Genomic DNA, 16,992 nt, shown 5'->3' on the forward strand with positions numbered 1-16,992 from the left:
TTAATATTGCAATACAAACAAACTTGTGTTGCACATTACTGATCTGTATGGTGCACCATAGCTTCATGAAAAGAAAAAATGAAAAAAAAGCGCCTAACTTCTTCACGAAAAAACATGTATTTTACGTGACAAGACATCTACAGTGTGTAAAACACATTCTACTAAACTGGTGCTCACAAAAGGGTAAACATTTGTCAAAACATGCTCTACTGCAACCACGTTTGGGTGTTGAGTCGAATTGCAACCCAATCTGGTACACACCTCAAGGCAGGGGTATTCAACTTGTGGCACTATACCGGTCTCCCTAGTTTCAAAACTAGGGAGACAAACATTTTTGCAGCATTTTCCTAAAAAACATTAGAGTGCTCCTGTTGTAAAGAAGAATATGGAACAATGTAAACACATTGGCAGATACTTGCATTGACATTTTAACCTTGCTAGCAAACTTGGGATTTAAATAACTGAGGCGTTCCTCAAGGCACCCCTATAAGTCCTCTACTTTTGGCAGGTACACTTTATTTTAGTAATGTGATTTATGCAACTAAGGTGTTGCTATAGCTTGTTCTTCAAATGCAGTTAGTAGTCATTTGTTCAGCTTCTTTGGTTGTATTAGTGTTCCTCAAGGTTCCATTTTGGGTCCTCTCTTTTTCATTAATTGGGCGACTCAACTGGTGGCCTGTGAGCTCAGTTAAAAAAAACTTGAGAGACTAACATTTTTGCAGCAGATGCTTAAAAATGCTAGTAGGTCCTTAAAAACAACAGAGCGTTCCTGTAACTGAAACAAAATAAATAGACCATAATTAAACGTCTACTGAAGAGGACGCTGGTTCTCAGGAATATACACAATAAGACTAAGAGTGATGAGAGAAATCCGGCCCCATGGTCCATAGCTTTCTGGACATGTGGTCCCCAAACAATTTCATTGAATATCCCTGCCTTAAGGGAACTGTCAAGCACATGTCGGTAAAATTTGAGAAAGTTTGGATAAAAAACATGGCTGCCATAAAGCAAAATATCTTAGACGAAATTGCTGCTCATAAGTCATTGACCATTGGACTAATGATTATACACCTATGATGGTATCTGTAATAAACGCTAGTTTTTCTTCCAAAACATTTGGAGCACAAATCATAGGTAGCGCCAAAAATAAAAATAAAATGATGATGCATTTTATTTGACTAAAATCCATCATCAATGTAATCCTGTTTGCATTACTATGACTGAGATGCAGTACACGCCTGAAATGGCAATGACACTAATTTGCACACCCCTTCCGTGTTAAGCTACGTATGATAATTGTGCTCCCTCGTAGCCGATTGGCCAGGTTGCAGTTGACATGAACGTGCCTTCTATTCAGGTCAGTGAGCTTGCAGCGTGAGGAGGTCACAGTGAAACCATGCTGAGATTTGAACAGTGAAAATATTCCTTCGTTCTCAATGACAGCATTATGTCATTCTTCCATATTAAATTAGCTGAAAGGATAATCCGACTTCATAATAAATCCTGCTTTACATTTGCATTAAAACGAGTTGTCCACTTTCTAAGCACACATATTTTATTGGTTAAATAGGAAACTACATAGTTAAGACTATGCACACAGATCATTTGATTATAAGCGGGATCAGGATGTGTCCATGCACGAGCCAGAGGCCTCATCTCTGCATCCTTTCAAATGTCCACTGAGCCATTCATAATGGCAGCTGACTGAATCACTTCCATGCCCTCTTCAAAGTCTCTCCCTTTGTGATCTAGCCATGTTACATTGGAGCAGGCAAACACATAAGGGTGCATGTACATTGGGACCAGCGCAAAAACGAACAAAATGGCACATTTTCTGCTACATACATCAGAGATAGGTTGTGGAATGTATATTTTTGGAGCTGCTCTGGATACCAACATAGGGGTTCTCCTGGAAAGAAGGAAGGGTTTGACGTCCTCTACAAAAAGCATGTGTAACAAAAGTTAAAATACTGTAGAAAAGACTGAATTAAAGTCTGTAGGAAAAGCACCCAACCTGTTCCTTTTCCTGCTCCACAATGTTCCTGAGTGCCAGTCAGGCTTGTGCAGATGTTTGTGCTCAAGTGCTGGCGTCTTTCCTTCGTGAAACAAGTAGATGAAAAACCGACACAGTTGTGAAGTTAAAGGGGAGTGAGGGAGATGTCACAAGGATGATTTTTATTTTCTTGTACCACCAGCAGATGGCGGTTTATTCCCAACCCTGCGCACCGGCACCTTGGAGACAGGTATCTTGGTGCGAGGTGATTCTCTAGCTTGCGGGATTTGTGAGGCGCCGTGCTTGATGGGGATCCTGGAGTCACGCGGTAAACTGACTGGTTGTTTGGACTGGTGAGGCAGCTGACTCTGCTCCTGGCTGTGTTTAGTGGTTGGCACATGAACCTCAACACTGACACCTTTGTCTCTGCTCTCTGTATCGTGGAAGCCCAAGAGAGGCCTGTTCTCTTCGAACACAGGAGTAGGTGGGTCCCTGCTTGATTCATCCTCAGCGTGGTGGCTGTCTCGCACTGTTTGCTTTCCTGTTCGGCCTCCACCAACTACAGGGATTTTGCTTACTGCCCTTACTTGTGTCCTCTTTTCTTTGGAGGGGTCCATGCGTGACCCATTAAGCTGCTCCTCCACTTTGGCACTTTGTGCATCTGTGCTACCCGGACTAGACAACTGCCCGTTGGTCGGCGCCTCGCTTGCCGTCATCTTGTTGGATGGTACAGCTTCACTTGGCAAAGGCACAGGGGAAGTCGGAAGGGAAGTGACAGGGGAAGGGGAGGATTTGGTTGGAGAAATTGGGATCTGAGCGGAAACAGGACGGCTTTTTGAATCATGGGTCAGGGCAGAAGGGCTATCTGAGAATGTAACTGGAACATTGGTCAAGGTAGGAGGGCATTTTAACACTAGACCTGGAACATGGGCCGGGGTAGGAGAACTTTTTGACACTGTAACTGGAGCAAGGGCCGGGGTAGGAAGGCCTTTTGATAGTGTAACTGGCACATTAGCCAGAGCAGGAGGACCTTCTGACAGTAGGGCAGGAGGGCTTTTGGACACTGGAACAGGAACATTAGCCGGGGCAGGAGGGCTTTTTGACACTGGATCCGGAGCAAGGACCAGGGTAGGAGGGCCTTTTGATAGTGTAACTGGCACATGAGCTGGAGCAGGAGGACCTTTAGACGGTGGAACTGGAACATTATCCAGGGAAGGAGGGCTTTTTGACACTGGAACAGGAATATGAGCCAGTGCAGGAGGGCCTTTTGACAGTGCAATTGTAAAATTATCAAGGGTATGGGGGCTTTTTGACACTGCAACTGGAACATGGGCCGAGGCACGGGCGTAAATTGAGGATGGCACACCAACTGAAGGAGATCCAGACACTGGTATACATGCAGGAGCAGGAGGGTCATTTGATACAGTCACAGGTAAAGAAGGAGTTTTGGATTGGGAGACTGGACTCTGCCCTTTTGCATGACTAGTGGTGTCTAAAGATGCAAGAGACTGTTTAGCCCTGGGTGGGCTAGTCTCAGGTTGGGCACAATCTGGAGGGATAGAGTTCCTATTAAGGATCTCCGACTGTGCAGGTATAGAAATGCTTGGCACAGGTGGCATAACCATTGTTATGGTGGAAATGAAAGGAGGTATGGTATTTGAAGCGGATTCAACCTTTGCAAGTACATTTTGAGGTTTGGTGTAGTTGGAAGTTTGCAAGTTAAAATCATTAGCAGGTTGGTTAAATGTGGAAGGGGAGGCTGTATGTGGGGTTGCAGGTTTGACAGATGTGAAAAGAGGAGGGGTAGCTTCAGGGATAGGCTTACTTACTGAGGTGAGGGTTGAACGTGGCTGTGCTGCAGTGTCTAATGAAGCCAGTTGGCCATCAGTTGAGTTAAGACTTGTCTTGTTCACAGAGCCCTGATTATTGAAAGTGGTAGTAGTAGCAGTCATTGTGACTGAAGGGGTGAACACTTTTGGAGGAGTTGTTGATGTCACTAGAGTAAATGAAGGTTTAATGTTAGCAGATTTGATTGTAATTCCAATACAAGGTTGCTCAAAGGTTAGAGCAGAGTCTGAGCTTGGTTTGAGCGACTGAGTGGTAAATGTGGAGGGTTTGGTAAAAGTGCTCATGATTGGAGGGGTGGCTACAGGCGAAGAAGTGGACGTTGTTGGCGTGGCGGAAGTTAGTCTAGAGAGGTGAGAAGTGGTCGATGCTGACACCTCAGGTGCTTCTGAACTTGTGGCACATTTGACTTTTCCCCATTCCGCCTCCACACCGGCCATGATGTCTCCTCCGGAGATGGACTCAAAGGTGAGGAGAGAGGAAATGTCCTCCAACAAGGAGCCCAGGCTACTTTCAGGTGCCACCTTTCCATCCTTCATATCACCTGCTGCTGTCGGAGAGCTCTGAGTGGCCTCACTGCTCACTTTCTCAGGGCTCTCAAGGGAACGAGGGTGAGATTTAGGGGTGAGACTGAGGTCCTCTTTGATAATTTCCACACTGTTAGATCGGGACGACATGAGCAGTGGACTTAGGGGAGCGTCCACTTTGTCCTCCTTGTCTTTCGAGCGGAACTTCACGCTGTCAAAAAGACTCTTCAGCCCTTGCCGTTGTGGACGCACTGGCTGGGAAATTGTGTGGACCTTGCGGTCTCCGCCTCCTCTACGAGCCCCTTTCAGTCGAGAAAAAAAACTAAGGGACTTGGCCGAGCCGGTTGAAGAGATGGAGTTGCGGGCAGCAGCCATCTCGTCCGTCAGCTCCTCCTCTGTATGCTCGCCGTCTCCTTGACTCACCCCCTGCGCCTTCTCCTTGTCTGCTTCCGACTCAGAATCAGGTGAAGCACCTTCTGGTAATCCATCGTGGGTTTGGCTCCTGATAACAGGTGATTTGTTGTTTTTCATAGAAAAGATGCTACCAGGCTTGCGTTTTCCAAAAAGCTTGAATCCTTTGCGAATTTTCCCACTTGACTCACAAGGCGGGGGGTCCATGTTGTCCGTCTGTACATCCATCTTCTTTGCGTCGTCCCCCCCTCTCTTGCTGCCGTTATTATTCCCTCGTTACAGGATGGAGCATTTATATGAGAGCGTATCTTTGTCTCCCTCGGAAAAACGTCTTTACCTCTGTTGCTCTCGCCGCGTTTCTCGTTTTCTCGTCTGCCTGCGTCCCCTCCCTCTGTCTATCTCCAATGCTTTCTCCTCTATTTCTCTCTCCAAAGCCCCTCCCCTTTGACTCCTTTTTTTTGCCTGGCTCCTCTCCCTGGTTACCATGGCAACTGAGGGCTAAGCTGCTTTCGTCATCAATGCCGAGCCAGGGGCTGTCATCAACATTTTCTCCCTCCTCTCTATGCCTGATGACTGTTTACATAAACATCAAAGACAAATTGACTATTAATAGAGCTAAATTTAGATTAGCAAATTATGTCATTTATTTTTAATGTCATCATTAATCCATCTAACTCGCTGAATCTCGATAAGTATCTTAAAAATCCATTAATGTAGCAGTGTTTACTTCCTTGAAAATGTGTGATAAACTTGATGAAATACATTCGTATTTATTAGATAGCTTAGCTCACTTCACCAATACAATTTAATACACTTATGTGAGACATTGCAGACTATTGGGAAGTATATCAAACTACGTTTTAAAATAACATATTAGGCGGCTGTCAATTTCTACAACCAGTAAATTAATTTTAAAGTGTTCGGAGGCAGCCCTTTGAACACTTAAACGGTGTTAAATCAAGTCGTTGAGAAAGGTTTCACAAATGCTGAGGGACTTAAAAATAAAATGAGTTTCAAGTAGAAACAAACCGATCGCTGAGAAATAGATTGAACTGAATCCAAAGTTCCAGTGTTTATGTAAAATACTGTGTTGTTTTCATATGTTAAACATTATCAAACATTGCATACTGGTAAATATATCAGAATGGTGTGCAACTAGAGTATATACATGTACATATGTGCATGTACACATAGTATATTCATATACCTCAATACTATTTGAATAATATATGCATAATCTTTACGTGTAACTAAAATAACTATAACCAGTTTGTTTGCAGGCAAACTTCTCTAAACCAAATTTCATTTTGTGCCTCTTCATCATCTCTGCTGACGCCCTGCATATAAACGAGTATATAAATGATTCATATGAGGGGATGATAGAGAGAGGGCATACTTCTTTATTTTCAGGTCAATAATTGAGGTTTTGAAGTGAAACACGCTCTCTTGTGGGCTTTGGATGAACAGCAAGAAAAGCTGCAGCCTCATTCACATCAGAAGTAAAATTTCCTGCTCTAATGTTTATATAAGTGGGTCAGCTCTCTTTAAATAAACCTTTTGTTCACAGATATCATAAGGTTTGAGGCGAGTACGATGCAGATGTGCAGACATACAGTACACATGACAAGGCCTAACACTTGATTCTCCATAAACATGATGATGAAATAGGTTTTCACTTTTATACCCTACAAAGTAAACTTGCATGTAAGGAACATACATTACAGAATGAAAAACAGAATGTTTAGGGCATTAAGAAATGCTATTTATAGTAATAATGGCTAAAATAAATAAGTGCTCTTTAAACCCACTGGACACTTTCACTTATTTTATCGAATAAGATACAATACAAGAACATCAATAATGATACCTTTACAGATAATGATGCAAACATTATTTTATGCAAATATTGGAGTTAGTTTTAAAGCGCATTTTATCGCTTACTAGCGAATATTTCGGGCTGTGGAGCGCACCGGCATTGAAGCTGCACCCACCATATTTTATAAGAAATAAATGTTTACATATATTTGCTGCACTGCACTATAAGCCACAGATATATATCGGTAACGAAAGATTTTGTAAATATTTGTTTACATACCTTAATTGTTTCCAAACGGTGCCTGTAACACGGCTGTAAAATGGCTGATTTAAAAAAAAACATAAGTCATTGTCATGGACCCGCTAGCTGCGGAAGCTAGCTCTCCAATCAGCTAAGCAGACTCAATAACTCCACAGTGACGTTTTGTTGAATTTACAAAACGGAAACAATACAAAAAGAATGCCATTGTAAGTTAATAATACTAACACAGAAATTTGCAAACGTGTTAGCATATTCGCTAATGCTAACAAAGCTAGCTTGATTACATTACAATAGCACGTAAAAATATACATTATAACACTCCTACAGACATCACACACAGGAGGGTTTAGCAAGAATGAATTATTTTAGTTATATTGTAAAACTTACAAACGTTGCTTGGAATGATAAATGTGAAATGAAGTGAATTATATTTATATAGCGCCTTTCTCTAGTGACTCAAAGCGCTTTACATTGTGAAACCCAATATCTAAGTTACATTTAAACCAGTGTGGGTGGCACTGGGAGCAGGTGAGTAAAGTGTCTTGCCCAAGGACACAACGGCAGTGACGAGGATGGCAGAAGCGGGGATCGAACCTGGAACCCTTAAGTTGCTGGCACGGCCACTCTACCAACCGAGCTATACCGCCTAAATGAAGAATCCTTTCGAGCAAAAACGCTATAGACGAATACTTTCGGTTAAAAGGAACAAAATAGGAAGAACATTTTTAACTTGCACCACCCCGCAGTGAGCAAACTCGTCCAAAAGACAGTTCCTTGAGCACAAACAATAACACACGTTCAGTGTCTCTGTCCGTGTTCTATGAAAAGTATTTGTTGAATACAAAACATTATGGCCATTAACGAAGAAAAATCCATAAATCAGCCGCACCGCTTTATAAGTTGCAGGGTTCAAAGCATGGGAAAAAGTAGCGACTTATAGTCTGAAAAATACGGTACATACATCATTGAGCAGTATGATGCAACTACGATAATACAATATAATAGCAAGCATTATTGATATTTTGATAGTCTTAATATCTTGTGCAGGTGTTCCTAATGAAGTGTCCGATAACTATATACTCCATAATGCACGATGACTCTTAATGTCACTCAGACGCTTTTAAAACTTAAAAAATTAGTGCATCCTGTGAAAATGTTTCCGTAGTTTTTTGTTAGTTCTCCATAATGCCTGATAAGAGCTTGAAAAAATTAACTTTCAAAGTTTATTCAGATGATAATTAGTGGAGTGATTCCCTTCCAAGTGACAATGAGGTAGTGTTGCATCACATAACCTGATTAAGTAGCCGGTACCTCGGATAAAGAGCCTCTTTGAGACACACTCGTTCAGACATTGTGCTCCATGTGAGCAGCTTGCAGGGAAACTCTGTCCTTCTGGTGGTTGCTGTCATGTGCTTCACAGGCAAGCGTGTCATAAGTACGACGGTAGAAAAAGCGAGTGACCAGGGTGATGATGAACATCTCCATGATCATCATCTGCTGACTTAGCACTGCGGGATAACAGCAAGAAATGAATTTGGTTCATGACATGCCAAAGGCAAGACTAATAAAAATAGATTAGGAGAAATGTCTCTTACTAGATCCACGAGCTTGCGAAGAGAAAGGAGGGGAGCAGGCAATGGTTCCGTCCAGAGCCAGGATGTTGATGATGGATGTCTGCAGCTGGCTTAATACAAGTATTAGCTAAGGATAAAAGAAAGATGTTATTAGGGACATAGGCAGTCTGTGCATTATATTTTCACTAAGGTATATAGACTGTGCTAGGATGCTGATTGACTTCAGAAGTGTTGTAATTTTAACAGATTTTCTCTTATACTTATTTCAGGCTCACATTTCCACCACAAAACTATAGAAATGTTTGGAGTAACATTCCACCGACTGTAACAAAAGAGCAGACTAAGGCCATGTCCACACAAACATGGAGAGTTTAAAAAACGCATATTTGGGGTTAAAACGTTCTCCAGCCACACAAGTGTAGTTTCAAAATGGTCTGTGTCTACACACAAACGTAGACAGCTGCTGTCATGCACATTTTGTCCAATCAGAAGCCTGGAAAAGCAGCCACAGCTGACTTGGTGGAATTGCACATCTGTAATTATAATGTTTATTTTGATATACTAGATGTACAATGACATGTACATTATTTTTTAAAAGCAGCCTGCACCTATACAGAGCCCTCGGAACATTATGAATCTTTTTTTTTGTGTTTAAAGCTTGCATGCACGCTTGTGCTGCTGAAACACAAAATTATAACATCTTTAATGAGCAACATGGTGAGATATTACATGTGGAGTGAAATGTACATTATTTCTAAAATTAGCACGCACTAACGAGCCAAGGAAACCCTTTTGCATGTTTAGTGCCTATAAGTGCGCATGCCGCTACAAAACTCTCGAGGAATTATAACGCATTTAATGATCAATATAGAGATACATGTGCAATGAAATGTACATTGTCTTTAACATTAACAAGAAGGAAGGAGACATGTTTTTTTTTGTCATTCGGGCGCATTACATGCGCGTGCACGGTTGCGCCTGTCTCCTTCTACACAAATGGCACACGTAAGTTAACTAAATGATCTGTCATTAAATTATGATTAAAAACATGAGATAATGTTGCACTTTTCTTAAGACACAAAGCAAAAAATCTTGCTTGTCAAAGATGCCCCATCAGTTGGAGGTCTTACAGCAATCATATCCAAAACAGCTGACTGTCAGTGTCGCTGACAGGAGTGTCGCAAAGCCTATTTTGATGCGTCTTTTTTGTCAATTTTGAGTGAAAATAGAAACATATTTATGTTCTAACATACAGTAAATCCTCTAATAATGTGTTTAAAGGCAGCAAGGCAGTGTTGTTGAGCTTTGTAAATGACACTGCACAACCGTGACGTCATTAGAGGAGTTCAAGTCTCCATTTTTGGCATGTACACTCATACGCTGAGCGGTAAGTTTTGGCCAGCGTTTGCAAAAGTCTGCGTTTTTAAGGGCAAAAGTACGCGTTTGCGTGTGGACAAGAGGCTTAAACGCAGAAATAAGTACGGTATGCGTTTATTAAGTATCTGTGTTTGTGTGGACATGGCCTAAGTTTAACGCTGTCAAATAAAGTTAAATAAAAATAAAATGAAATTAAGTTATTCACTCTTTGAAGACGCCTGACAGGCATGTATTTGAGGAAGGTGCTTCCACAGCGATACAATTCCCTTGTTGCGTTTCATAGGTGTTGTTGTGTAATTCAGAATGTACAGTAAGTGCCATTTGGTATTTTGTGTATGCAATGGATATTTGAGCGATTCCACCAAATTGTTGCCATTTGCATGCCCAGAAAATAAAATTAATAAAATGGGTAAACTACAGTAAGTGTCCTGCACCTTGATTTAATTGCATATTATTGGTATGTAAATTCAGTTGAATATGTTACAAAGACAACATATTTGATGTTCAAACTGATAAACTTTTTTTTTTTTTTTTTTCAAATAATCATTAACTTTAGAATTTGATGCCAGCAACACGTGACAAAGAAGTTGGGAAATGTGGCAATAAATACTGATAAAGTTGAGGAATGCTCATCAAACACTTATTTGGAACATCCCACAGGTGAACAGGCAAATTGGGAACAGGTGGGTGCCATGATTGAGTAAAAAAGTAGATTCCATGAAATGCTCAGTCATTCACAAACAAGGATGGGGCGAGGGTCACCACTTTGTCAACAAATGCGTGAGCAAATTGTTGAACAGTTTAAGAAAAACCTTTCTCAACCAGCTATTGCAAGGAATTTAGGGATTTCACCATCTACGGTCCATAATATCATCAAAGGGTTCCGAGAATCTGGAGAAATCACTGCACGTAAGCAGCTAAGCCCGTGACCTTCGATCCCTCAGGCTATACTGCATCAACAAGCGACATCAGTGTGTAAAGGATATCACCACATGGGCTCAGGAACACTTCATAAACCCACTGTCAGTAACTACAGTTGGTCGCTACATCTGTAAGTGCAAGTTAAAACTCTCCTATGCAAGGCGAAAACCGTTTATCAACAACACCCAGAAACGCAGTCGGCTTCGCTGGGCCTTAGCTCATCTAAGATGGACTGATACAAAGTGGAAAAGTGTTCTGTGGTCTGACGAGTCCATATTTTTCAAATTGTTTTTGGAAACTGTGGATGTCGTGTCCTCCGGATCAAAGACGAAAAGAACCATCCGGATTGTTCTAGGCGCAAAGTTGAAAAGCCAGCATCTGTGATGGTATGGGGGTGTATTAGTGCCCAAGACATGGGTAATTTACACATCTGTGAAGGCGCCATTAATGCTGAAATGTACATACAGGTTTTGGAGCAACATATGTTGCCATCCAAGCAACGTTACCATGGACGCCCCTGCTTATTTCAGCAAGACAATGCCAAGCCACGTGTTACATCAACGTGGCTTCATAGTAAAAGAGTGCGGGTACTAGACTGGCCTGCCTGTAGTCCAGAACTGTCTCCCATTGAAAATGTGTGGCGCATTATGAAGCCTAAAATACCACAACGGAGACCCCTGGACTGTTGAACAACTTAAGCTGTACATCAAGCAAGAATTGAAAAGAATTCCACCTGAGAAGCTTAAAAATGTGTCTCCTCAGTTCCCAAACGTTTACTGAGTGTTGTTAAAAGGAAAGGCCATGTAACACAGTGGTGAACATGCCCTTTTCCAACTACTTTGGCACGTGTTGCAGCTATGAAATTCTAAGTTAATTATTATTTGCAAAAAAAAATAAAGTTTGAGTTTGAACATCAAATATCTTGTCTTTGTAGTGCATTCAATTGAATATGGGTTGAAAAGGATTTGCAAATCATTGTATTCCGTTTATATTTACATCTAACACAATTGCCCAACTCATATGGAAACGGGGTTTGTATTTATAAATACAATTTAGATTTATTTAAACTACCTTGAACACTAGACCATAGCATTTGCTCCCTGTACCCATGTCCTAAATAGGACTTTAACGTGAAATATAATCATTTAATCCTGTGTTATAAATGTTTACATAGTTGTGTTAATCCTTATCCCAAATATACTTTAAGTTTATTTTCTTTAATTGGTTTTGTATTAAAATCCACACTTAATTTGGGTCCCTGGTTTTCACTCAGGCCAAATATTTTTTGAAAGGATATTGTATCACTTAGATCAGAGCTGTCCAAACTTTTCCACTGAGGACCGCACACTGAAAAAACAAAAGATGCGGGTGCCATTTTTAAATGTTTCACTTCCAAAAGTAATAATATACAGTATATATATATATATATTTTTTTTTTTTTTTTTTTTTTTTTTATACATACACATACATACATATACACATACATACATGTTAGCTCTGTATCATAACTGTCAGCATTTCAACTTTTCCTTGTTTCATTACACCTATTTGCTGTTTATTCTTCTTTTTATGTATATTTAAAATGTTTCATTTTTGGTATTTTTAGAATAAGTTAAAAAGAAATAAAAGAATAGCTGTGGGCTACAAATGGCAGCTCGGCAGCACTTTGGACACCCTTAATTTAAATCCTCTGCAGGCCATAGAAAGGCCAAAAGTAAACTCATTCATCGATTTCTCTGCAGATTCAATGATATTTTAATTATGACGGGGGGTGTTAAAATTTCATCACAGTCCTCTTAACCTAAAACATTGTTATGTTATTAGTGTGGCTTTAGTCCCATTGTGGCTATAGTTCATGTGTTTGCTACGTAACCCTACCCTTAAAAGGTTCAGTCCTCAAAATGAGTAAACTTCATCATAGGAACCTTGTACAAATTAAAATAAAGTTGCCTGAGATAAGCCAGAACAAATTTTGAGTATTTCAATGTGTATTATCACATTCACTGTTACAAATGGCATTGGTGGAATGGCCACTTTACACAGCCCATATTGTACTGAGCAGCCAGACCCTTCCTCCATAGCATTTTCTGCTTTGATGGTTATCATCATAATTTTGACCTGTGACAGTAATGCTTGTGTTGTGATTTAACTGAGGTTATTGCTTTAATCATGACTAGTATCTATTTACATATCCTCGATAGATTGTGAAGGTGTACCTACTGTAACATTGGGGCATGTAACGGCATTCATTGTGAATGACGTGTGTGTACTCACTTGGTACATGGCATATTTGGGCACAATATTGATCATGCGTAGAAAGCTGTTGGTGTTCATGAACACGATGGCTACAGGCCACAAGGAGGTAATGGTGAGAACGCCAATGAACGGGTTGATCCAAATTGCTGTGCCAGTGATCTCCAGCTGGAAAATAAAAGTTTTTTTAGGTAATTGATAGTCTTCCTTAATGCGAACATATGTAATTAAGGGATACAACTTTACATCTGAGAGGTCAAAGTAGCCGTTTGTCCACAGTACTATGGAGAGGACACTGAGCACAGTCTTTAGGATGGCATACTGAAGTGCACCCAACTTCAGCAAGAATAGCAATCGCCTTAAAGATAACAAAATGTGTTATATTAGACAATAGCATGCATGATTAAACCTGTACAACATTGAATGGGTCATCATCACAAGTGGCGGCTCAGTACCGTGTCATGGGCACGCGAGGTAAACACAGGCAGCAGCAGCAGCACGGCCCTGTTGTTATCTTGAAAGTTTTTCCAGAAAAGCGCTTCAGAAACACACTGCTGCCACCCAACTCCTCTATCAGAAGGACCAACACTTTGTACACCACTACTGCAAAATAACTACAGACACATGAACTCGAATTAAAAAACTAAAATATTAAAACTTTCAAAGTAAGCAAAATCCTAAAGTTTTTCAGGATTTGCATCAATCATAGTTAGAGATATGATACTTGACATTTGCATGTGTAATGATTCATGAAGCGGTTTAAACTATGTTCTAACCTCTAGATTTATGCATAAGCATACACTCACAGAATGTAAGTAAAGCCCAGAGTTAATTATACTCTTTTCAAATTGTGAGTTAAAGTGATCGTATTTGTTGAATGGGTATCTTGGGCCTGAAATGATATAAGAAAGTAGAAAAAAACTGAAAGACATGTTTATTAATAAAATGTTAATTTGCTGTTTTGTTTTGTTTTACCAAAATTTTAATGTTCAATATATAATATTATTAATATTAATATCCGAATATGATAATAATAATATTAACATTATTATTATTATAACTGATATCTGTTCTCAATGCAAGTATAGCCAATGTTCAAAATATGAAATACTGTATATATAAATACTTATTTAAAATATTTAGATAAGAAATCTAAATCAAAATAAGACAAATTGAAATATTGCAATAACATGAAGGCTTAAAATAAAAAACGCACCAGTTTGACGTCATATCTGTAAACATGACGGCCCTGGGGATCCACATCCCGAAACAAGCCATAGTGGCAATGACCTGAAATCGAGACACAAAAGCAGAAATTACTCTTTTCATTATTACATTTAAAAATGTTTAAGTTGGGTGAGGGCTCTTTAATAAAGAAATGACAAGAAAAGCATGAGTAATATTTAGGAGGACCAGGCTAAGGGATGCTTACCGGAGCGGCTCCATTGACCCACATGATGGTGGTCTTTTTGGGGTAGGGCAGTTTCTTATAGATGTAAACACACTGCTCCAGGTAGAGCAGCAGGGAGATGCAGGACATGAAGGTGAGCATGGCGTACAGGCACATCCCAAATGCATCTAGCTCTGAAGCGAACAACCCAAAATAGCAGAGTGGGGTCAATGTAAAGTTTACAATGAGTGGCACATGAAATAAGAAATTGTAAATCGTAAGCCTGATTCGTATAACAGGAAGTGTATTACAGCTTAAAAGTCTGTTGTTGCTACAGTTATTTTGGGCTGAGAAGGTGAAGACAACATACATAAAAAGCAGCACCATTCATAATACACATTTGAGGCTCCCAGATGCTCAGTGTGGCTTTGTGATAGGAAACACTTACGCTTTAGAACATCCATTGCCAACGGGGGCTCCTGTAAACAAGCTGGATCAATGGTACGGTTGTCAGCTTCCTCCATGGCTCCTGAGATTCCTCTTCAATTGTTAACAAAATAGCCTTAAACTGTCCTGTAATTACAACTTCATAAGCTCTGTTTAAACCTTGAATCAAAATGTCACAAAAAATGTATTTTCCCTCACATGGCAGAATGCGGAGTTCAAGTGAAGTGTACTTTAACCTTCATGACACTTTTAAGGAGTCCTGGCGTGATGACACAGTAAGAAATTACAAGTTTATGAGAACCCTTCCATAAGTGACTGTCACTCAGTCATTCAGTCACGGTCATTAAAATGGAACCACAAGAGAGGCAGTGAACGTAACGGCCAACTTGAACTTTGGCTGGGCGTGTGGCTTAGTAAGTATAAAAAAGGTGTAAAACAGATAGAGGATTGTTAGGAATATATAGTCTACATATTATTTAGAAGATATGTTTGCATGATCAGAAAGCATTGTCAACAGTAATAGACATCTTTTTTTGTCTTGGGAAGTGGATTATTCTGGTTTTGGGGTCCCAAACATGGCAGTATAACGATAGGCGATTTACGTACAGTTTACAGTAATCCATTGTTTATCACTGTTGATTGGTACCGGACAAGACTGCGAACTGACGTGAAGAAGGAATTATTTACTATAAATAAAATATTTGCATAACTAACGCAAAAAAAATTGTTTTCTACCTTCCGAATACTTTTTTTTTTTTTTCTTTAACATTAGGGCAGCACGGTGGTTCAGGGGTTAATGCATGTGCCTCACAATACGAAGGTCCTGAGTAGTCCTGGGTTCAATCCCGGGCTCTGGATTTTTCTGTGTGGAGTTTGCATGTTCTCCCCGTGACTGCGTGGGTTCCCTCCGGGTACTCCGGCTTCCTCCCACCGCCAAAAACATGCACCTGGGGATAGGTTGAATGGCAACACTAAATTGGCCCTAGTGTGTGAATGTGAGAGTGAATGTTGTCTGTCTATCTGTGTTGGCCCTGTGATGAGGTGGCGACTTGTCCAGGGTGTACCCCGCCTTCCGCCCGAATGCAGCTGAGATAGGCTCCAGCACCCCCTGCGACCCCGAACGGGACAAGCGGTAGAAAATGGATGGATGGATGGGCATTACGAAAGCCCTCTAGACATAAAATAACACCTTTTAGTCATCTTTACACTCTTCATATAATATAGTAATGCTGTCTGAAGCTGAGCCAATCAGTGGCTACAATACTAAAAAGTGTAATCTGAGTATAGTATTAATATTTTTAGTTAATTTAGGGCAAACATGTTGTACAATATGTTAAAAAATATTTATATATATATACTGTACATGCAATGTGGTGAAACCACAATATTTGAAGCGGGATGTGGCGAGGGACGACTGTACTTCACCAAACTCAAATACAATTCCAAGTGTTTAAAACATCACTACAGACATCTGCAAAGTGTGTGTGAGGAAATTTGAAAAGTTGGTATTTAGCGGATAGTGAGTGATTCTTCATTCATTTTTTCAGTTAGTAACAACTATATAATTCACAATACTGCCAATTAGAGGACAGGAGTGGCACCATATCGGACATAACTTCAATCAAACTGTGACAATTGGATTTGTTTAATTATTTCAGTTTTTAACAAACATCTCATACTGTATTATAATATACTCAGCTAGGAGTAATAATGTGCATCTCATAATCATTGTTTTGCTTTGGTGGAGGGATCTGCACTATATCTGTTTAATTCGTTTGGCAGTAAGCAGCTTTATAATGTGCTGCAACGCCATCTAAAGGATCGAAGGGGAACTGTAAGGCCTTGAACTGCATAATTCTTCGCATTTGCCTTACTTCTATTACTACTACTATAATCATCGACAGCAAAACAAGTCAACAAGCATCTGGACCAAGGCCAGTAGGAGGAGAATGACATGGTCAGAAAACAAAAATAATATTTTGTAACAGCTCACAACCCTGACCCAAACTCATGAAAATGTGAGGGGTGACCCTAAAGGGGCTTTGCTATCGACATGCCCTCACAATCTGACAGATTTGGAGCACGTTTGCAAGGAAGAGTGATCAAATATTCAGTGTCAAAAAGTGCTAGATGGACGTATAGTACTTCTATACCAAATAATATATTCAAAAGGCAGA

General features: G+C 40.2%; 2 protein-coding genes across 3 annotated transcripts; both read right to left on the bottom strand.

The window, feature by feature from the left end:
- Positions 1 to 314: 314 nt before the first annotated feature.
- LOC140679028 (uncharacterized) lies at positions 315 to 5,184 on the bottom strand. Its single transcript, XM_072913800.1, has one exon. It carries the CDS (start codon positions 5,002 to 5,004, stop codon positions 2,176 to 2,178), a length of 2,829 nt encoding a protein of 942 aa, XP_072769901.1. The 5' UTR covers positions 5,005 to 5,184; the 3' UTR covers positions 315 to 2,175.
- Positions 5,185 to 5,931: 747 nt separating this feature from the next.
- Positions 5,932 to 16,905, bottom strand: LOC133607612 (organic solute transporter subunit alpha-like). Of its 2 annotated transcripts, XM_061962413.2 has the most exons (8): positions 14,817 to 16,905; positions 14,411 to 14,562; positions 14,195 to 14,268; positions 13,434 to 13,592; positions 13,225 to 13,336; positions 13,000 to 13,146; positions 8,449 to 8,554; positions 5,932 to 8,361 (listed from the first exon to the last, which is right to left on the bottom strand). In XM_061962413.2, exons 1-8 carry the CDS (start codon positions 14,890 to 14,892, stop codon positions 8,198 to 8,200), a joined length of 990 nt encoding a protein of 329 aa, XP_061818397.1. In that variant the 5' UTR covers positions 14,893 to 16,905; the 3' UTR covers positions 5,932 to 8,197. The 2 variants fall into 2 exon arrangements, with proteins under 2 accessions (XP_061818397.1, XP_061818396.1); XM_061962412.2 differs by having other exon boundaries at positions 14,411 to 16,905.
- Positions 16,906 to 16,992: the final 87 nt, after the last annotated feature.

The sequence above is a fragment of the Nerophis lumbriciformis genome, linkage group LG09 (assembly GCF_033978685.3).
Source record: "Nerophis lumbriciformis linkage group LG09, RoL_Nlum_v2.1, whole genome shotgun sequence".
Classification (NCBI taxonomy): domain Eukaryota; kingdom Metazoa; phylum Chordata; class Actinopteri; order Syngnathiformes; family Syngnathidae; genus Nerophis; species Nerophis lumbriciformis.

Coding starts and splice junctions, on each gene's coding strand:
- LOC140679028 (XM_072913800.1), bottom strand. CDS start 5,004: ATGGATGTACAGACGGACAACATGGACCCCCCGCCTTGTGAGTCAAGT.
- LOC133607612 (XM_061962412.2), bottom strand. CDS start 14,755: ATGGTGCTGCTTTTTATGTATGTTGTCTTCACCTTCTCAGCCCAAAAT. Junction 13,147..13,224: donor GCTACTTTGACCTCTCAGAT/GTAAAGTTGTAT, acceptor TTTATTTTCCAG/CTGGAGATCACTGGCACAGC. Junction 8,362..8,448: donor TTCGCAAGCTCGTGGATCTA/GTAAGAGACATT, acceptor GTTATCCCGCAG/TGCTAAGTCAGCAGATGATG.